General features: G+C 33.7%; 1 protein-coding gene across 7 annotated transcripts in view; it reads left to right on the forward strand.

The window, feature by feature from the left end:
- NAV3 (neuron navigator 3) overlaps positions 1–23,924 on the forward strand; it is a 464,771-nt gene that overhangs the window by 335,179 nt on the left and 105,668 nt on the right. For 4 of the 7 annotated variants that reach the window (XM_087934487.1, XM_087934488.1, XM_087934494.1 and 1 more), the window contains exons 7-9: positions 6,237–6,305; positions 9,351–9,490; positions 12,959–13,979. In XM_087934487.1, the coding sequence (XP_087790613.1) occupies positions 6,237–6,305; positions 9,351–9,490; positions 12,959–13,979 (1,230 nt within the window). The remainder of the gene's footprint in view (positions 1–6,236; positions 6,306–9,350; positions 9,491–12,958; positions 13,980–23,924) is intronic. The other 3 variants (XM_087934496.1, XM_087934492.1, XM_087934493.1) reach the window with 1 other exon arrangement.

Here is a 23,924-nt window from a genome sequence, read left to right on the forward strand (position 1 = left end):
AGAATGGCCAATTCATTGTTTCTGTGAAGTTAAAAGCAGGATCTTTTTCCCCTCGGTATATCTTTTACTGATATATGTGATGAAGTTAAATTTTTCATTACACTAAGAAAGTTCAAGAATAATGAACAGCACACATTCTTAAAATGACAAATGAATCATTCAATTCAAACTTCATCACTTAAAACAAGAATCTACCAGATGTGCTAATACTGACCAAAATGTATTAAGAATTATAATTCACAAAAGTATGGACAACTGAAGCCTTCCTATCCTTCGACCTTGAATTTTATCAGCTGAGAACTTTGCATGAGAACAATAGTCTTCATTGTGCATGAGCAGACATTCTCAAAATACATTAAGGAGTCATACAGTATTTTTAAATGTACCCACTGCAATCATGACATGCCCAGCTGTCCATCTCATGATGAGAAAATGTTGCATAAAATAAAAAAAAAACACAACAATAGCAAGCTTATTTGTAACTGTATTTCTTGACAGTTTGTCTTTCTATCTTATCTGGAGTTTCTTGAACAATATCCCTAAGCTGCTACCATTACTTATGTGTGTATTGTCTCCCATGAATACCATTAATTCACAGCTATATAATTGTGAAGCTACTGTATATTGTAATAACTATATAGCAAAGATACGTATTCTGGCACATACATGTAGTACATAAAATGCCTTCATTTAAACAGTTTAACACCTTAATTGCAGAAGATTCATAAAGTAAGACCTCCCACGAATGATTGTTTATTCAAAGAAATGTAAAATACAAATTTGACTACAGTGGTATCATATTTGAAAATGGAAACCACAGTGGTTTGGAATCCTGGCAGTCATAATTCTAAGAGACCCCAAAGACATCAAAATAAGAATCTTAACTAGCCAGCTGCTTTGTTGGCAGGATCAATAATATTTAATCTATGCAATAGAAATAAAAACGGAGATAAATATATAGAGACTGATATATAAATAAAAGTTCTCTTGCTATGTGATGTCTTTCCAACTATCCACATAGTGAAAGAAAAACACATTTATGGGTTAGACAGAAACTGATTATAAAGCTGTCAGCAAAATCCTAAAATATAGATAAACTAAGATTATGACCTGTAGACATAGTGGTAACAACTTGAGATTCATATGGATCTGATTAATACATTAGTTTATTATTTATTACTTTAAATATGCAATGCTTTTAGTTTGTGAAACTAGAAATCATTTTTTCAATGTAGCTGATACACTATTTTCCAAATAGGAGCTACATGAATGCTAAAATTCACAGGATCAGCAGCTTTGTGAAGTTCTCATGTTAACAGCTAGCAAATTTAATAAATGAAATAGTCATGAAATAGAAAAGATCTTGAAAATATTTTATATGTATTATGCTTTGAGTACAAAATATCATGTGTTCAGCTAGTGGGGCCAGATTAATGTCATAAATTAAGTCTACCATTTTATTATTGGGTGAGCAACAGTGGTGAGTGTTGTTATTATTTTTACAACATTCTTGCTTCTAAAAGAAGCAATTGTTTCACTCTTCCTACATCCCTAGTTTAAAAATGTGATGGTAGAATGAAAAGTAATACATCCAATGTACAAATTGCCAATAGATGATAACACTGATGTGCTAGAAACTGTCATCATTTTTTTACTCCAGTTGGCAAGGAAGTTGCTGCGAGAAAGAGTTGTCTTGTTATTGTTTACAAAATTGAAGCCTACATGACCACTTGTCAATTCACCTTAACCAGCATATTGTGACTGAATTCTTAAAAGCTGAAATAGTCTTTCCAATTCAAATCCAACATCAGATGCAGATTGCTTATGACACTATGTTGACATGAATACTGTGTGATACAGAGTAAAAAAGATATAAAGTTGATGAACAGGCCCTCTGCCGCTCTCCTCCCAATCCTGCCATGCCAGTTCCCTGCAGGTCTTGGGGTTGCTCCCCACTCACATGATACCCATTATACACTTACCTTTTCAAGACCTCTGGATGCCATGTTAGGGAAGGAGGGCAAGCTAATCATCACTGGGCTCTGTGGCTGCCTCCTGGAATGGCCACCATTTTCAGTGCACTCACAATTCCTTGCTAAAATGGTGGCTACTTTCAGGAGGGATCAGGAGGGATCAGAATGAACTGTTTCACGTTGCTTCCCAAATGCAAGCTGCACAATGCTTCTCATTCTACTTTAAAGTTACAATTTTCAATAACATTCCGGCAAAGAATCTCTTTTCCATAGAATATTTCTCTTTAAGTTTCAAGGATTTTTAATTATTATAAGGAGTTTTATACCAGTCTTTTAATCTTTTTCTTAGTTTTACAAATACATCAAACAATAACAAATATTAGTACTATTATAAATAAATAGGAATTATAGTACTGAGTTACAGGGTGAAATCCTTGTTAAATAGTTTTTTGTTTATTCTCCATTTTGTGTGGAACTTGTTGACCTCCAGTCAACACTGTCTTGGCTAATCAAAATAGATTAAAATCCTTTCCATTCTAGGTAATATTCTTACGTTTCCAGTATTTCTAGGGCTGAAATTCTAGACTTAGAAAAATTCACTGAATGTTGTAAAACATCCATATAGAGAAAAGTGCATGCTGAAGTGACTGTAATGCCTCAAAATACATTCTCCCCACATACACACCATTGTAGGTCCCCACACTGTCATTATTTTATGTGCAACTCTGATAGAACAAATTATTACTTCTGTTTATAATTCTGAGCAATATGGTTCTCATTGTTTTTTCTACATAATAATATTAATAGCTAAACACAAACATTAATTACTTAAATTTACAGCAATAACTTTTTGTTATTCTACATCCCAGCAATTGGTAACATTATTAGATGATTCTAGAGTTTATCTGTCATATATTATATGAATGGGATTACAAGGTTGATACTTTTTGAATAAACAAAACCTGAATTCCATGAAATCAGGCCACTTAACATAAAATGTGTCTATTAGATGCTTTCAAAGAAACTATTGTCCCACACCCAAATTAGGGAATTATCATTTTCTGTATTTAATTTCTTCTGTAAGTAGTCATGAATGACATATCATTAACAATAAATAAAATATTCAAATACTTATACATCTAGAATTAATGAGGCAACAAGGAAATTAGGAACATTTTGCTAGCCTCAAGGATATTAAATAAAAAACATTTATTTAGAATTAATTTAACATTTTAAACAAGCTTTCTATGCTTTAATTATTTGGAAGAAATAATATTGGGTTACGTATTATATTCAGATATTAAAGGCATTACATTGTCTTCTATGTTCTGAAAAATAAAATAGGCAGCAGTTTAAATAGTTAAAATTACACACTGAATACTTAATAATACTTAGTTGGAATAGTATTAAGTGTTTAATGATGAGTTTATGTAGGAATCAGACAAGACCTTTGCTATGTTTCTCTATTGTTGCAAAATCTGTGAGGAAGAACAAAAGGAAAGTAGTTTTGGTCTCCAGTCTTGTAACTTGGCTTTTGCCTTAATTCTCTAAATGCTGAATGAATAGGAGTTGGAGTAATTAAAGAAGAAAAGAGCAATTAGTTCCTATTTTACAACAGTGTGTAATACCTTTCAAATTTGCAAAGCATCTCCGAAATATAAAAAGAAAAGGGTAGGAGCTTTTGGAAAATGCAGTTGCTGGCAAAATTGTTTCTGTGGGCAGGAAGCATGAATCTGATAGTAGATAGACTAAAGAGTAGTAGTGACAACTTGGATAACATAAGTTCATGTGCCTACAGTGTACAACTCTTAAGATAACCTAAAAGCTTGCAGGATCCTGGGAACTGAAATAACACTCATCTTTTAGGTTGTATATGGAAGGGAAGCCATTTTAGCCTTTAGCAGTAGAAGATGTTAAATATAAAAGTATGAAAAAAAAAAAGAAAAAGAAATGGCTTGGGGCAAAGTGAAAATATTCTTCCTTGTCACTTCTCAGGAAGTATGTCTCTTAAATTATAGAATCCCTTAAATTAAAATCCCAAACAGGGTAGGCTTCCTACCATACCTGATATTAAGGTTCTACAGATATGGAACAATTCAGAATGTTAAAAAAAATCAGTCCTAGTGAGAGACAATTTTTTTAATGATGTTAAATATGCTTAGATTATTAAAATTAGTCTTGAGATAAAATTAAAATATTAAGATGTACCTATTGGTATACCTTAATTCTTTCTATGTGTAGGTCTATCTTTATTACCTATGCATCTATAAATATGATTTCATTGAATATTTGGAAATGAAAGGAGAGATTACAGATAGATGGACAGATAGTAGATGATAGATAACTACAAATGATAAAATAACATTTTGGTTTTCACATTGAGGAAGCTATTTTTTTAGCTTACCAGCACATGGACTTTAGCACTGGATGCTGTTTCAATCTAATTAAGCAATTTATTTAATGCATTCATCTAGTCTAAAAATAATTTGAGTGTTTACAATCAACATTTTCTTCTCTTATGGTTTTTATGGACTGAGTTTTAGGTTGAAAACAGATTATTTCATTGCAAAATAAGCTGTATCTTTATTACTCTCAACACAGTTATTTTAGTCCCTTCTCCAATGCATAGAAATCTCGATGCTGCTTAGCTTTAATTCCACATAGAAGCATTTTCTGTTTCCAAAAGAATATAGAAAATCATACCTCTTAAACTGAAACTAAATGTGAGCTTTTGCTGATGTGAAATATGATCACATGAAAGTGACTGATTTATATAAATTGTCATGGAACAGGGTTTTGTGGTTTGTCTTGTTTTTGCTTGACTGTCAAGTAAATAAGCAAATTAATGCTGAATCAAGCTGTTTTGCCATTCTTTCTGCATTCTGTATTCTTTACTCTTGTTTCCTACTGTTATACTGTTACTTTGGAAAAAAATACCAAAGTTTAAATCCAAATCCTATGAATTTTTTCATGACATTTTCCAAACTTTTGCCTATTTGCTTAATGCTAAATAGCTAGACTACAGCACTGCTTTGTTTGCTATTTCTAATAGATACATAATTTGCCTAGGCATTAAGTCAAAGCAATCTAGATAAAGCTCAGTTTGGCAGAATTTTTCTGCTTTCCATTTCAGTCCTTGCCTGCCTACATATTCCCTTTGTATATCTCAGCCAAATTTCAATCAGCTCTCTAGTGTTTTTTTTTAACTATTTAGAAGAGTTAAATTTTCAGCTTGCCTTCTTTTTAAAACCAGAATTCTGACTTGATGCAATTCAAAAAGAAGTTGACCAAATAATGAATTGTCTATTCATATCACATCCTGGGTTATTTAATACATCAAACAAAGTCATGTCACTTGTCTTTTTCATCACTTTTCAGTTAGCTTTATTACATTCTTGTCAATCCTAGTCCAGCACCTATTTTCATCTTTAACTTTCTATCTCACTATTTGCCATGTTGCTAGCATGAGATGTGCTTACAACAAATAATCTTCTACTCTTTGGCTAAGAATATTTCCACAGCAGTAAGAGTTGGATTATTATGGATGACTGGTTTATTTTATAACAGTATGATCACTTTGGCAGTGGAACCAAGTGCTTAGAAATGTAGCGAATGTACTCAAAGTTTGTTTGCACAGTATGCTATAGTGGACTTTGGATATCTTTTTGATGCTTTAAGTTGGATTCCTACATTGAGCACAGGATGAATAGCTTCTTCCGACTCAATAAATTTATTAAATAGTTGGAAAATAATCTGTAGAGTATGATAATGAAGATTCATAACTATCTGCTGCTGGGTAAAAGTCATACTGATTCTTTGCCATTTCTAAAATATGCCCAGCCTGTAGCCATAAAATGCTATATAACCTTCTCAGTGATCTGAAATAGTCATGGTCTATTAGTGATTTTGAATGGGTATCTTTTAAAATATTTTAATCTTCAATTTATATAAACAATAGAGTTCTACACTGAAGGATCATTTGACCATAAAAGTGGACCAGGTAGAGAATTCTGCAGTGATTTCAGATGTGTTTAAAGCAATTACAACATTTGAGAGGACGTTTCTCTATAAATAATATGAAGAGCAACATAATTTGTATTTTAGAAACTCTGTCTATTAACATTACATTTGATTCTTCAGTTTGCTTTCTACTCATGTTCTATCCATGTTCTGCATTAACTCATCAGTTGGTGGTAAGTTTGTGCTTTTTATGCATACTCAACAACATTCTTTAATTCAATTTCTCTGTTTCTTCTCATGCAGTCTGACAGCCAGATATACAACTCAGTCTAATCACAGTGGAATTGCAACCAGTCAAAAAAAGCTTTCTAGGTCAGTTAACATCTCTAATTTATTGCTTGCTAGTGATGCTTAGTAGAGTCACTGCCCACTGGCATTTTTATTCTCTGAGCCACAATAGATATTAAGGTATTTCATCATAATATTTCAGATGTAGGTTTTACAGCATGTTCTGTTGATTAGTAGAAAACTGGCCATGACTACAGTAAAGAATCTACAGTAGGATAGTTGTAGAGAAATCCTTATGATGTAGCTTAGCAATGTAACATCAATATTTCAAAAGAGTTGTTCAGTGTCTATTGGCAATTTATACTCAAAAGCTCTAATTCAATTTAAATTGAAGGTTACATTTGTTTAACCTAAGAGGCCTTTATGTTCTTCAGAAGTATTGAATCACTGCAGTAAGAGTATTAGCTTGGAGTAATAGACATTTAGATTAGAACCAATTTTCCACATAGAGAATAAGCTCCTCTCATTGAAAGGTATTCAATTGTCTGGGATGCAGTAATTTGATCTTATGTACCAAACAAAGTTTAGATTTTGCATCCTAACTGGCTACATTCAAGTCAAGGTTTTAGAATTTTAAGTTGTACTCTAGTTTCTTTGGAGGGAAAACAGCTGGTAAAAAGCTTGAAATATAATTTTAGCTGTGCTTCAGAATCTTGTTTGCAACTGATGGTTGCTTGTTAGTCTAATTTCTAGGCTTGTCTATTCTGTTCACAGTGGTTGGGTTTTCACATTTTCACATTGCATTAATTCAGATAATTGTTTTTTTTTCTTTTACCTTGGTTTGTTGAATAAACTATGTATGTTCAATTGTGCTCCTACTACCAAGCCATTATATTCAGTAAAAAATAAATTTGGTTAATTGACTAGTAGAGTTCTTATCCGACTAAAAACAACAATAACAACTAGTACTTATTCTGAAACACTACAACAAAGAAACCAGACCTGTGTATAATATAGCAGTCTGTGGGGTTGGGAATAGAAGTATACAACTGTCTTCTAATTTATTTTCCATTATCATTTTTCACATAAAGGAAGAACTGTTAAAAAAGACTCTGGCTTTGCACTAAAGTACAATTCATACAAGTAAAGCAGATTGAGATCCTGAAGTGTCTAAACTGGAATAGGAAATACTCCTTGACTCAAGAATCCCTGTCAATCTGTGTAGATATGGTATTTATGTTGAATATTAAAAATACTGGAATATTAAAAGTACGAGAATAAAACAATTTGTGCTTTTCCAGTGCATATCAAAGACACTTAAAAGGGTTTAAATGAAATGAAGTATTTGGGGGTAAGCATAATTTCTGTGAAAGTGATTAGAAACAGAACATATTTTCAGTGTAAATGGTACAGCTCTTTATAGTCTGGATGTCAACGTATAACCCTGTCACTGTTTCCAGTTTTGTGGCTTTCTTATTTAGAATTACTGCTTGCAGTTCATTTACTTTCTAAAGAAAGACACCTGGTTCTTCCTTTCGTGTTCAGTCTGTGTTGATTATGTGTATTCCTTGAAAAACAGTTCATTACTGGCAATGAACTATCAGTTGGTAGTCCATGATTGAGTCATTCTGTCTGAGTTGCTAAGATGAAATGAGCTATACCAGAGTGCAGTTGTTGTGCACCTGTGGTCGTAGGTTTTCAGTCTCATTTCTTATGGACTCTCTTGTCTCCTTCACAATTTGTTCTGTCTGGGAATTAGCAGTTTGTCCATGTATAAGGGAATTTTGTAAACTTCTAATCAAAAATACATTTTTGTAAATTATTTTTGCTTTAAACTTTGCATTTCCTTGGTTGCTTAAAATGATTTTATGAATAAAATAATGGAGTTAATATATTTATTTATTCAATTTCTATTTTTTGAAAAATGCCCTTACATTTTATATTTCACATGGATTTTAACATAGTTAAGTATAATTGACTTGGTAGTTGGAGATTGTGTTCATAGGTTTTAAAAAAAACTCTAGAAATGAAACAATCTGTTCTTCTTGTAAGCATAGATAAAATAACTTCAGAGTGACTACCAGAACATATTCTCCTAAAAGCTGAACACAGACATATAAAACTTCAGTTTATATCATAGCAATCAAATATGAAATGGAAATATTAGATAAGCAGTTGCAAGACTATTTTTTATAATGTATAAGTTCTATGTAGAAAAAGGTCAGGGTTTTCTGGAGAGGATACAGTTAAAAGGCAGACACAGTGAAATATTAAAAGTATGTTTTTTTCTATTTATGCTGTGTTATCTTTCAGTTATTGATAATGGTGATAGGGGGTTTTTATTTTCATTTTTAACAAAAGTATCTGACTTACATATTAGTAAAATTCTATTGATGCTGCAAAATCTCTACATTTATCACTAAACCGGGCCATGAAAAATATACATTGCATAATGTGAGTTTGTAGACAGTGGCATTTTTATTTACTTTACTAACCAGGAAGTTTCAGATGGTGGCAGCAAACACCAACAAATGCAATATTTGACTGAAACTTTGATGGATGGTTCATTTTAATACAGCGATTTTTATTTCCAGACAAAAGCTTCTCAACCACACAAATCAGTAATCTCATTATCAAATACCTATCTATAAACAGGATAAAGAACAAAGAGTATTATGGTGCCTTAAAGCTTACATATTTATTATTTATCAATGCCACAATTATCTTTGTTGTTTTTGCCATCATAATTACTCTGCAGTCATACCAGCATTTATATAAGAAGTGGTTTAGACAGAGGATTACTCAAATAAACTCTCCACTAAGATTGACTTTTATTATCTTAGAAAAAAATGAAAAAAATTGAATTGCATATGAAGTATCCAGGGACTCATATGTGCACTGTGAATGGAAAATGAAAAGGGTCCTTATGTGTTTGTGCTTCTATACAGCATCTATCCTCCATTTGTACCTTTTGAGATTGATAACTCCATGGCAGTAGCTAACTAACCTTGAAGCAGATGCATGTTTGTTGTTGTTGTTAATCAGGTCTATGAATATTTTTATGAAACCATGTTACCTTACACATGTTTGCAACTGCAACACATTTATTTCTGTACTGTACTGTTCTAGGCTTCCTGGGCCTTCACGGGTGCCAGCTGCAGGCAGCAGTACCAAAGTCCAGGGAGCTTCCAATTTAAATCGAAGAAGTCAGAGCTTTAATAGCATTGACAAAAACAAACCTCCGCAATATGCAAATGGAAATGAAAAAGGTGAGTGCTTAATAGATATTGTGTTATTGAACCAAAAGCCTAAGGAGATTCCTCCACAATTCCTGCCATTGCCCTGGCCTTGAGCTTTCTAGAACTTTAAATTAGTATACATAGAGCCACATGGGCTGTTTCAAATATGGGAACCAGAAAACTCATTTTTTTGAAAATGGGACCCAGAGTAATCATAAGGTGTTGAAGTAATGTCTCAATTCTATCTGAAGAAAACTGCATCATGGCACAGAATTTTTATTCTGGTTCTCCTCATACCAATACTGTATATATGGAAATATTCTTCAGAATTAGATTTAAACATCAAAATTGGATATGATCATGAGTCTTTAAAAGTTAAATGGTATTTTATTCATATATTATTTATTCACATATTCAAAGTGAGAAATTTAGGAAAGACTTATGTTTTTTTAATTCTAAAAGCAGTGTGTGTAACATTACATTCAAGATGCTATTCTTGATTTTAACCAAAAATCAAAAGTGACTATTCAATAATATAAAATAACATCCATAAATTTGAAAGTTGTCTTCAATATTTTTGCTGTTGAGAAGCAACCTTATCTGAATAAATATAACATTCCTTCAGTTTATGGCAATGGAAAATCAGATTCAAAACTTTTTTGTTTTTGTCTATGATTGTCTGAATCTAAATAAATGCTTCTTGACTAGTCAATCAAGAAACCATTTTTTGTGAAAATATCCTTTTTATCCTATATAGAATGATATTAAACAATAAACAGTGAACAGTGTTAACTGATATGCAAATACTGATACATATTACCTTCTTATGGTAAATTCTATATCTTTCACTTTTAAACACAATTACTTATAGAATTATATTAATAAAAATATGCTAACTAATAATCTTAATTTTCAAGGTAAAGGAACATGAAATTTTAAGTATACAACATTTTTAAAACAACACATACTATGCTTACCACAAGGTGGGAGTAGATGTCTTCAAATAATAGTATTATTGAGAATTCTTCCTGGGAGAATAACTATTACTGTTTCACAATTGTCATTTGCTTGGAAGGTATGCAGTGTTGCACACACACACACCCATATACACATACACATATACATACACATGCACACACACACTTATTCACTCTTATTCTGGATGTCTGTATCTTATGTATCACTGAGAATTTTGGTGGCCTTCAACAATATATAGATTGAATGAATGACTTAATAAGCAAGAAAAATATATTGACTACAGAATTATTATTTATATAATCATAGTTGTGACAACTTGTTTGTGAAATCTACTTACCTGCTACTGATAAGAAATCTTATTAATATTTTAGATATTATATATTTGGATTTTAATTGCCAACTAATACTCCATTAATTTGAGTTTTTTAAAAAATATATTTGCCTTCATTTGTATTTTAAACAGTTAATCAGTTTCTAGTTAAAAATGAATCAAGAACACAATGCTCAGAGGAAAATTAATTTGCACAATTATCCATAATTGAGTCTTTATTTATTTTTGTGTCTTTAACAAAATCCTTAAAATAATTATATTATTTCAATATATTATGAATGTTGTTTTTTATATCATTTGTGATGAATGCAGCTTAACCTTATAGCAACAGATTTTTTTAAAAAAAATATTAGCATTAGGAAAAATCAGTCTCATAATAGCAAGTCTATCCTATATTGTAGATGTAGATTTGCAGTAGTTTCCCAAACCATTCACAGGAGGGAAGACTAGCTCTGCTGTGAAATCCAATTATAGCCACAAATTAGAGGGATTGGTGGTATGTTTCATCAGCAAATCTAACTTGTTGGGCTTTGAAAATGTATACTCAGTACTGAAATCAACCAGAGACTTTAAAGGATTTTGAAGCTTGACTAGGAGTGGAAATTAGTTCTTGGAGATAGAACTAATTGTCATAAAATACAAAAATAAAAATAGTTATGTGAATAATAGCACATAAATAAAAATTAAATATGCCATTATAAATTTGTTCACAATGAAAGTTTTGTTTTAATCTAAAAAAAGTTTACCACTTTTTAATATCATGAATAGTGAAAATAATATAGAGTTAGTTTTCATTTAATGGCCACAGTTGGGACCAGCAACTCAGTTATTACATACTATGTAAAATTGTGGCTGTGCTTATGAACTTACTTCCCTTTCCATTGCTTTAGAGACCTGCAAAGGTCATAAATGCAACAACTGTATGCAAAGTTATCTCTTCATCATTATTGTATCTGCAAATGGTCACTATATAAGCCACTTACTAAATGATGACTACATGTAGAAAACCAAACAATGTATTAAGTATAATGTGTAGTTCAGTCTCCATTCAGCATTACTTCATTATATTGAATATGATATATTCGAGTCTCATTTGCCATTTTGTTTGGAAATTGCAGTAATTGAAATCTCACCTATCTGGAAAATGTCAAATTGGAAAAGGGTGCTGGATAGAACTTTCCAACATCTCAGCTTCTAGTTCAGATAGTATAAATTGAAATTAACATTTTCTGAATGCAATCGTGTACTCTTCTATTCTGATCTACGTCATTGGCACAAATCCTTGTACTGAATATTTGTAACACTTTCCTGGCAAATAATGACCATGTAAACTGAATGTGTGGAGATGTAGTACAAATCAGATTCCATGTAATACCATAACTTCCATAACTTCCTCTTCCAAATAACTGTTAATTTCACTTTTTAATTGTATATGTTGTAGATGTAAAATGAACATGTTATATATTCATGAGCATTATGTTATTCCTTCTGTTACTGGGGATGAAATTGGGTTAGCAGTAGAGAACAATATATATTAAAAATACTAAAACATTAAAACTGTAAAATATATACACACCAAACCTCTCAAAAAACATATTACGTTGACTAACAATGATTGGTTTTTAAGTAATAAACAAAACCATGCTCATATGGAAACATATTGCTCAATCTTTTTTATTGAGAAATAGTAGATTCAAAGACTGAAATTGACCAAATTGTTTTTAAAATGCCTTTCTTGTGGACATTGTTTTTGCTGTTATTGTTAGTTCTGGCCATCTCTTGTCAGATTGCTTTAGTCATCTTTATATTAAACTGTTTCCAGCTTTGGCTGCTGATGCAGCTTGATGGAAGATTTCTACAGTAACCTTTACAACAGTTCCCCAAATTTGATAGTTCATTAAGAGTACTATAGCAAATCATTGGGTCTGATTTGGTAAACACAGAAGTGCAGGTAGATATGGCTGGCATCAGCAGAAGACCCACTTGCTTCTCACATCCTAAATAAGAGGGCAACTTATAATGTTAATTCTATAGATTGTATAGATTTGGCACTAACTTATGATTTTAGTCATTAATAGGGTCTTTGGAATACTACTATTGTTTCAGTTATTCAGTTATTTACTTGCATGGGCAGGTTTTGTTACTAGCACACTGAGTATGCTTTGTACTTTCTCTCTCTTACCAACTAGAATCACCCAAAGGTCCTCACCCATCTGCAGGTATAAATGGAAATGTACAGCATCCCACCACCACTGGGCAGCAGCTGGTCTCTGCCATCCCCTCTCCAAGTGCCAGCAAGCCTTGGCGCAGCAAATCAATGAATGTGAAACACAGTGCCACCTCTACCATGCTGTCTGTGAAGCAGCAGAGCCCTGAAACCTCACCTACACCACCTGCAGACAGGCTAAAGCCACCTCTTTCTGAAGCTCCTAAAACACCTTCGTCTGGGCAGAAATCCATGTTAGAGAAATTCAAACTGGTTAATGCTCGGACTGTTTTACGGCCCCCTCTGTCATCATCAAATTCAGGTCCTGCTAACAGTGGAAAGGATGATGAAGCTTTTTTAGAGTGTGTTGAAGTGGATGGCTTCAGTGGTGGGCTCAGTACTGCTGGATTTACCACCAACAGCACCAAAATATCCCCTAAATTAACTCCTCCGAAAACTGGAAGCAAAAATATCAGCAATAAAAAGTCTTTGCTGCAGCCAAAAGATAAAGAAGAAAAGAACAAAGATAAAAATAAAGTTTGCACTGAAAAGGTGGCAAAGGATGAAAAGGAACAGATGCCTGAGACACCCACCAAAAAGACCTCAAAAATTGCAAGCCTGATTCCCAAGGGGAGCAAAGCAACTTCAGCCAAGAAAGAAAGTTTAATTCCTTCATCTAGTGGTATTCCAAAACCTGGTTCAAAAGTACCTACATCAAAGCAGAATAGTTCACTAGTATCTTCAGGAAGTAAAGAGACAGAAAAACTGAGGAATGCAAAAGGAAACCACTCCTCAACTATGGCAAAATCCCAAGGGAATGAGAAAATCTATGTTCCTTCCAGTCTCTCATCTTCTGAAGGAAAAGAGGCTAGTAGTACATCATTTTCTTCTCCTTCAATGGCTGCAGCCAGTGGGCATGTCCCAGGAAGTAGTATTGTCCATCTTCCTCAGCAGCAACAATACAGCCATCCCAATACAGCCACTGTAGCACCATTTATTTATAGGTAAGTTGGATTTACTCACACTTTATCATTCTTGTCTTTAATGATAGATAGATAGATAGATAGATAGATAGATAGATAATAGATAGATAGATGATAGATAGATAGATGATAGATAGTAGAATATAGGTGTGTGTGTGTGTGTGTGTTTTCGTAGATTTTCATGGGTACAGGTATGCAGGTCTTGGCGTGTTTGGGTCTTTTCCTGTGTAAGATTGAGAGTACTTGGTGATGTTTCGATGAGGTCCCGCTCACCATCTTCAGGCTGGTGCTTTTGGCTTCATGCTTGTGCAAGCAAAGCGTGATCTGAGCTGCCATTTCTCTATAAATACTGGTGGGGAGGTTGGCTGTGTTGTCATTTCTTGATTGGTTGATGGAGTTGATGTTTGCAGATTGACTGGCTTTTTTCTAAGAACATATGTGGTTGAGGTATTGGCTGTGTGTCTATCAGCCTGGGTAATGGGCTGTGTGATGACCTTCTGAGTTCTATTGTTTTGACATCCTGGATCTTGTACTGTAATCTCCTGGGTTGTAATGACCTGGGTCATGGGCTGTGTGATGACCTTCTGAGTTCTATTGTGACATCCTCATAGATGAAAGGCAACCACCGTCCAGAAACCAGACCACAGCTGCATCACCAGCTGCCACACACCCCGACTCCCAAACCAAGCAAACGGACACACACCATGAACACACAGCCAGGCCTCAGACTCAGAACCAAACCAAAACCTGGGACGTCACATCATAGCCACCCGCTCAGGATATCACATCACGGAACTCAGGACGCTACACCACAAAACCTCAGGATGTTACAACACAGCCAATGACCCAGGAGATTACAGCACGAGACCCAGGATGTCACAACAATAGAACTCAGAAGGTCATCACACAGCCCATGACCCAGGTCATTACAACCCAGGAGATTACAGCATAAGACCCAGGATGTCAAAACAATAGAACTCAGTAGGTCATCACACAGCCCATTACCCAGGTCGTTACAACACAGGAGGCTGATAGACACACAGACAATACCTCAGCCACACTTGTTCTTACAAAAAAGCCAGCCAATCTGCAAGCATCAACTCCATCAACCAATCAAGAAATGACAACACAGCCAACTTCCCCACCAGTATTTATAGAGAGACGGCAGCTCAGATCACGCTTTGCTCACACAAGCACGAAGCTGAAAGCACCAGCCTGAAGATGGCGAGTGGGACCTCGTCAAAACGTCGCCAAGCTACTCTCAATCTTACATGGGAAAAGACCCGAACACGCCAAGACCTGCACACACACACACACACACGTATATATATGTGTGTTTTCTTATGTTTTTGTGGGTATTTATATGAATGGTATTTAGGTTTTTTCGGGTATTTTCCCATGTCTTAATATTTGTGCTTTTAAAAAGCACAAATATTAAAACATGGGAAAATACCCGAAGAAACCTAAATACCATACATAGACACACACATACATACATACATACATACATACATACATTCTATATGTACACCACACACACACACACACATATATATACAAACATACATACAAACATACATACACATAAATACTTGAAATAGTGGAAAAATGTAAAATGGATCATGTGGAGACATCTTCCTAAGCAATTTAATTAGCACAATGGACTTGAAGCTTGTGTTGCTGGATTTGTTTTTTCTGCTGATATATTTATCAAATATGTTTATGAAAAGGCTGTCACATTTTCTTTTCCCATCTCAACAATGTTAACAATTATAATGTTGTATTACTTCCAATATTACCTATATTACTTGTACTGATTTCACCTTAATTATTATTTATAACAATTGCACTGCGATTTATATACTGCTTTATAGTGCTTTCCAGTCCTCTCTAAGCAGTTTTACAGAGTCAACATATTGCGCCCAACAATCTGGGTCTTCATTTTACCCACCTCGGAAGGATGGAAGACTGAGTCAACCTTGAGCCTGGTGGGATTTGAACTGCCAAATTGTAGGCAGCCGATAGTCTGCAGAAGTGGCCTGCAGTACAGCACTCTAACCACTGTGCCACCAAGGCTCATGATCTTACAGTAATAAAATATTACAATTGCTAAATTATTTTAGCATTTTGCCTACATGTGGACTCTATGCAACTAGTTAGTCTCCTTCTGTAGCATCAATAGTGGAATTTAAAATGACATAGCCGTTTCTGGATAAACTTGGAGAAAGTATCTTCTAGTGTGAACCCTCTGTATTATTGAAGGCCAGTGTTTGCTTGATTTAATCTGATTTTGATTAGGGACTTTCATCAATTTTGCAAGCAATAATTCAATAATTTACATTTCCCACCTAAGATTTGTTTTTGCTGTCATGATAGAAGGTAATAATAAACCTACGTGCAGAGCAAAAATATGGTCATTTCATAGAATAAACAACATATTAAAATTTTAAAAATCTAATAAATATGTATTTATGTTTCCCATGCTTTCTAAAATTGCATATTGTAAAACTCTATTTTAACTGACAATTTGCCTTAATATATAGATATAGAATATCCATTAAACAGGAAAATATCACTATAGCAATTTATGTCATTTGAACTAATGATAACAGTTATGTCATCTGCATGTTATGTTAATGCTGAAAATTGGCACAAATATCAACCAACCATAAAGGACTGAAGTGCTTTATTTATTATGGAGTATATTCTAACATCTTCCTGAAAAGAGGAAAAAGCTATATATAATTAAAATCTATTTAGATCCCTATTCTGTTCTTGGAATGGCCAATTAGATGACTATAGGAAATCTGTCAATGGAGTTTCATTGGATTATATCCTCAGAATTGTGCTCCTCAATAAGTCAAAGACAATGAGTTTTAGTCTGTAACTATCATGACCAGTAGACAGTCAGCCTTAAGAAAACAAATCTTAAGAAAGATTTTAATGATATGTAAATGATCCAACATCATTTACATATCATTAAAACTGTATTTACATTTGGATTTATGCATCCCATGTAAGTATGGAGGAACAGGCGCTATGTCAGGATTTTTATAATTCTCAGAATTTAAATAAATAACATATTTGTCAACAAGAATTAAAATCACAGGCTTTTTTCAAATAAAAGTTGGGTCACAGATTTTGACATAATTAGCAATAGTTTCATTAAGATAAAAAATAGCAGTGAAGACTCTTGGCTTCTTTTAGGCTATGAAAAATGTGAGCACTTGCATTCTGCTGTCATTGCTATGAATTTTTTCCCCCAAGGAAATGCTCCAGTACGTGCTTCATTTTTTAAATAGAAGAAACTCATGAAGTAGATAATTTTGAAAACAATTTCCCTATATCTTTCCAGTATTTTTTTTTTTTTTGCTAATGCTGGATTTTGAATTTTTCCCAGTATATGTCTATTGAAATTACCTCAACATTTTACCAATTTTATGTCCTATATTTTTCTATTCTGTGCTAAAATAACATGATGCTATTATAGGTGTTCGGGCTGTGAAAATACTATTCCAGACTCCATGACATTTTTTAAAGGTGTTTCTAGACTCTAACACTATTGTCACATATAAGGCTGAAAATTAGATTGTTAATTTATGAGAATGAGTGATCATTGATAATTCATGTTTTTGTACTTCAAATAAGCAACCATGCTGATATAGTTTTACTGTCAGAAACTAAATTATCTGAAAATTCATTTAAGAAGCCACCCTTTATCAAAGTATATAAAACAGCTGCTTGTGTATGCCAATTAAAGAATTAGAGAGATTGATAGTAACCAGAATTCTTGATATAAATTATTATTGATTATGCTACTTTGTGTAAATGGCACAAAGTCATTTCATCCACTGCTGGAAGGCCTACAATTCTATAAATTTGCTGCTTTTTTTATCTTGATTTGCTGCTTTTTCCAGTAAATTGGAAAAAAAGTTGGATTTTTCTCCTTTGATATTTTTCCTGTATTCTAGATTGAATTTGAAATGGAAAGAAATGTCTATTCATTAAAGGACACAGTTTGATTTTATAGATATTTATGTGCTCAGATGGTTCAAACTGACATAGCCAATAACCCTGAAAAAAACATGTGTGCTATTTAAGTGAAATGTTCCACACTGAACTCAGGAATTGGTTCATATTGCTCAATTGTCAATGCAAGTACTGAAAAGATGGAAGGTACCAGTGAGCTATGCCATTTTGATTGATGTTTAATTATCTATTTTTTTTCCTGCATAAATCTACTTTATCTCCTTTCAAGACTCACTATAACTTCTGTGACTTTTGATATATAGTTGACACACAAGTTCTGTAATTCTGAGCTTACTGCAAGCTGTTCTATCCCTAAAATGGCAAATTAGAGACATCAGCATGCTAGTAAATTTAACAGTTTGTGTCACTTGTAGTCATTGCTGCGAAATTAAAGTGGCAACATGCCAAACTCTGCCCTCAAAGCTAGGATTCTCAGCAAAACAGGATAAATTATTTCCCTATATATTTTTTGGTTAAAATATTTATCTTAAATTGTATATGCTGTAAAGATGTACAGATTTAGGATATAGTAAATGGAAACACAAATTTTAAAAAACTAAGAAAATAATCAAGGAATGCTTTTCTTTTTGAATTCCCCATCCTAACTTCTTAACTCATCTGTAAGTAAATGATTTCAGTTCCAATTTTCCTAATATTCTTTATTGTTATATTATATAAACTATGTTTTATAGTGATGTACATTTGTGAACACAAAAAAAACCCCTATCCAATCTTATTGAAGCTTTGAAATCCCAGAAAGCTGCAACACATGTTAACAACAAGACTTTTGGAATATGAGAGCAATGGGTAAGATATATTTGTGAGAAAGATTGTTTAATAATGGATTTTCAGAATAGAAATATAAAGCCAGGTTCTTGCTCAATCAGTGAGCATCATTTAGCAATAATAATCATTAACTTATGGAAGTAAATAGGGGACAGACTACATAATATGTCCCAGGAATATAATATGTCAAAGTAGTAACTAGGTAAAAGGAGTAATGAGAATTTTGATTTGATGGTTAAAAAAGAAGTTAAAAGAAAATGTTAAAAAAGAAAATGAGCAAAGTTAAAAAAAACAAGAAAAGCAAAATAGAACAGACACTCATAAAAAATCATGATAGATTTTTTTATCTACCAACACAAGAGAGTTTCTGGTTAGTTATTCATTGGGAAATACAGCTGAGTTTTATTGAGTGTTCAGATTCGTAATACTTAATTGGGATGCAACATTATAAAGAACTAGACAATAATAACATTTAAAACTTACATTAACCCACAAATCTGTTAAATGAAGTCATCCTTGCACAATAATATTTCGTCATGCTTCACATTAGGAAAGCAGAAGGGGGGGGGACTTTGAATATATTGTGCCCAAATTCGCCCAATTGTGACATATCCCAATTGCCTAATAAAGTCATCCTTGCACAATAATATTTCGTCATGCTTCACATTAAAAAAGCAGAAGGGGGGTGGGGGGACTTTGAATATATTGTGCCCAAATTCGCCCAATTGTGACATATCCCTGTTAGGAATAACATAGGTTACCTAACGTAGTTTGGGTAAAATAATATATATAAACTATGATTGTAAGTTTAAGTGTGTGTCACTTTAAAACTGCAAAGCATGTAATTTTGGGTGCGGTGTGAAACCACCATAAGAGGGAGCAAGAGAACCTGACAATTGCTGACGATTCCCTGACAATTACTGGATTGCATGGATTGATGGTTTGTTAACTGCGTGTTTTCCCCTACTGCTGAGTTGCTGAAGGAAGAGAGGAGTTTTTGAGTTCTTCATATCTCTACTGCAAGGAGATATATTACTGGACTGATATTTGTAAGTTTACTGACCTCTCTTTTTCGACACTGGCATTTGCAACTGAATAATCCCTGGACGGACTGAATTAGTGAATGATATATGGACTGTTTTGACTATGCTATAACTCTTACCGGAATAAACTGTTTAATTAGCACTGTGTATCTGTTTTACTGAGTGTAAGCTACAAAAACGTTTATCTCACATATTTTGCCTGCCTGCCTGACTGCCGTGCAGATTCTGCTAGGGTGTATCCCTAACACTGGTTATGGGCCCAGCTGCACAGTCAGGCTAACCAGGATATAACAGGCTTATATAAAGTGGGAGTTAGTGTAGTTACACAATACTGTAAACAGACAGCTGTGTTTTATTAATTATAGTTTAATATCCAGAGAGAAGATGGCACAAGTCAATTTACCAAATTTGTCTCTAATATCTAAACTGGATGGAACAAACTATGTTTCATGGTCTATGAAATGCAGCCTACTTCTACGCAGAGAAGGTTTGTGGAGTATAATTCAAAACCCACCAGAGGTAGATGCTTGGGATCCGGAGGATGAAGATGATGCCCAGAAAATACAAGAATATAAACTGAAGAATGAGCAAGCTCTCTGTATAATAGGACTGACACTCTGTGACCAGCAGCTTGTCCATATTCGTGGAGAAGAAACAGCTGCTAAGTGCTGGGAGAATTTAAAGAAGATTTATGTTCGAGACAGTGTAGGAGCACATATAAATCTTACACGGAAGCTGTTCAGAACATATCTTCAAAAGAATGGAGACATGTTGACTCATATAAACACTATGAAGAGGATTTTTCAGGAGCTGCATGAAAAAGAGCTTATCTTCACTGAATTACATCAGGTTTATATAATTTTGTCTTCATTAGATGAGAGCTATGACGACTATGTAACTTTGCTGGAAGTTCTGCCAAAAGATAACCTCACATTAACTGACATTACTGGCAGATTAATTGAAGAAGCCAGGAGAAGGCTTGAAAGGGATCAACTCAGAAGGGAACAACCACAAGAAGAGGAATTATCTTCGTCAGCCTACACAATTAGAAAATGTTTTAATTGTGGAAGAAAAGGACATTTGGCTAGATTCTGCAAGAAAGAAAAACGCCAAAATGTCAGCCAGAATGCAAAAAGGCATCAAAAGGATAAAAAATGCTTAGAGCTAGCCATGTATAGCAACAAAACTGTGAACAATAATAATTTTTGGGTTGTAGATAGTGGAGCATCGCACTGCATAACAAAAGATAAGAAAAGATTTATTAAGATGTCCACGAGTTCACAGCAGATATCGTTAGCTAATGGTTGGAAACTGAAAGCAAAAGCTGAAGGTACTTCATATTGTTCTTGCATACAAGAAAATGTAAAAATGTTATATGTACCACAACTTAAGTTTAATTTGCTTTCGGTTAGAGTTTTGATTAAACTAGGTTATGTAGTTACCTTTAGGGGAGAAAACTGCATAATAGAAAAGGAAGGTAAAAAAGTGACTGCAACTTTAAAAGGTGAATTGTATGTGTTAAATGATAATCAATTAGAGGTGGCTAACACAGTGTATAATAACGTTAAACCTCATGATGAATGCATACATTTGTTACACAGACGTTTAGGGCATATAAATTTTAAAATGCTCAAGCAAACGGTTGAACTGTCTAAAGGTATAAAACTGAAGCCTTGCAGTAAGTATTTGCACTGCAATGCTTGCAGTCAAGAAAAAAGCAAGGTAATACCAGCAAATAGAATTAATGGATTTAAAACTAAAGAGCCTCTAGAGGTCATATTTGCTGATATTATAGGTCCTAAAAAACCAAGTGTGGGAGGTGCTCGTTATATATTAAGTATAATGGATCATTATTCTAGATATGGTTTCTGTTATTTAATGAAGAGTAAAACGTAAACATATCAGAATTTCTTTAATTGGTTGAAGTTTGCAGAAAGAAAAACTAAAAGGAAACTAGTAACTCTTGTAACTGATAATGGTACGGAATTTATAAATAATAAATTCCAAAATAGACTGAAGATGGCAGGTGTAGAACATAAAAAGTCTGCACCATATAGGCCACAACATAATTCCTTTATAGAAAGACGAGGCCAAACACTACAGGCAATGGCTCGTACCATGTTATCGGATTCAGGATTACCTGAAAATTTGTGGGGAGAAGCAATAATGTGTGGTAATCATATATTGAATAATGTTGTTAACTCAACAACAGGTGAATTACCATTCACACGGTGGCATGGTAGAAAACCTGACCTAAGCTACATGCACACATTTGGAGCACCAGCCTGGGTGCATATTCCTACACAACTGAGACATAAGGGACAGCATAGGGCTAAAAGATTATTTTTTGTAGGTTATGAATCTAACCATAAATCTTACAGGTTCTGGGAAGAGGGTACAACTAGAATTTACTGTAGTGCTAGTGCACAATTCCTGGAACATGTAGGATGGGAAAAACTGGAGCAAGATTCGAATAAAGATGTAATTATAGAAACCTACAAAAGACCAAACCACCATATCAGTAATAAGAAAAGTCCAATTAAAGAGGAAGTAAAGGAAGAGCAAATAGGACCAAAACAAGAAGAAATAAGTGAACAAGAAGAAATAGATAACCAGGAACAGGTGATAGATAAAAGTCCACCTGTAAGCCCTGTACTACCTAGAAGGTCAACACGTGAAAGTAGACCACCTGATAGGTACCAAGCAAGTGTAGTTTGCCAAGTTAGTAAAATTCCAACTACTGTGGAAGAACTAAAAATGTATCCTGCGAAGGATCAAGAGAACTGGCATACAGCAATGCAAAAGGAACTGAATTCATTAAAACAGATGGGAGTCTATGAGAATGCTAAATTACCTCCAGGTGAAAAGTCCATTGGATGCAAATGGATATTTAAATTAAAAACAGGTAAATATGGGACAAGGCTAGGTTGGTAGCTCAAGGATTTAATCAAACTGCATGTGATTATGATGAAGTGTTTGCACCAAGTCTAAAAGCAACAACCTTGAGAGCAGCTTTAGTGTGGGCAGCTAAGAAAAACTATATCATAAATCATTTAGATGTAGAAACTGCCTATCTGCATGCGCCATTGCAGCACACTATATACCTAAAGAAACCTGTAGGTATTAAGGATGATAAAACTAATAATGACTGTTGGAAACTTAAAAAGAGTCTCTATGGATTGAAACAATCTGGTTACGAATGGAACCAATATATTGTTAAGGAGTTAAACAATATAGGGTTTGAAGCAGGTTTAGCTGATCCATGTTTATTTAAAAGAGAGACAAATGGAATAGTGTCATTATTATTGTTGTTTACAGATGATATTGCTTTAATTACAAAAACTAATAATGAAGCTACTGAAATAATATTATTATTAGGTAAGAGGATAAAATTAAAGCAACTAGGAGAGATAAAACAGTTTTTAGGATTGACAATAAATAAAACCAATGGTGGCTATAAGATATCTCAAGAGGATAAGATTTATCAATTACTAAAAACATATAAGATGGAACTTTGTAAACCAGCAAAAACTCCAATGAGTCAGGAATTTTGCCGCACTGATGCTCAGAGTTCAAAATTCGATAAGACTATCTATCAGTCGCTAATTGGTAGTCTATTGTACATTAGTAATTGGTCAAGGCCAGATATTGCCTATAGCATTAATCAATTGGCTCGATTCAATGCTGAACCCGCTGAACGACACTGGCAAGCAGCAAAACGTATCTTAAGATATCTTAAAAGGACAATGCACTATGCATTATATTTGGAGCCAAAAGATGATTTGATTTTAAGTGCATATGCTGATGCAAGTTTTGCAACAGATATAAACACTAGGAAATCAACTTCAGGAATGGCTATACTATTAGGAAAAGCATTGATTGGTTGGAGGTCAATTAGACAGCAACACATAAGTATGTCCACAATGGAAGCAGAATTTTCATGTTTATCCTTATTATGTACTGATTTAATTCTGTATAAACAGTTGTTGTTGGATATGGGACTAACTGTTAATGATTCCATTGTTGTGTATGAGGACAATCAAGCAGCCATACGGATGGCTACAAATATTGCTGTAAAAATGAGATCTAAGCATACAGATCTTAGATA

This window comes from Pseudonaja textilis, chromosome 5 (assembly GCF_049901715.1).
Source record: "Pseudonaja textilis isolate UNSWEBS1 chromosome 5, rPseTex1.2, whole genome shotgun sequence".
NCBI classification, from domain to species: domain Eukaryota; kingdom Metazoa; phylum Chordata; class Lepidosauria; order Squamata; family Elapidae; genus Pseudonaja; species Pseudonaja textilis.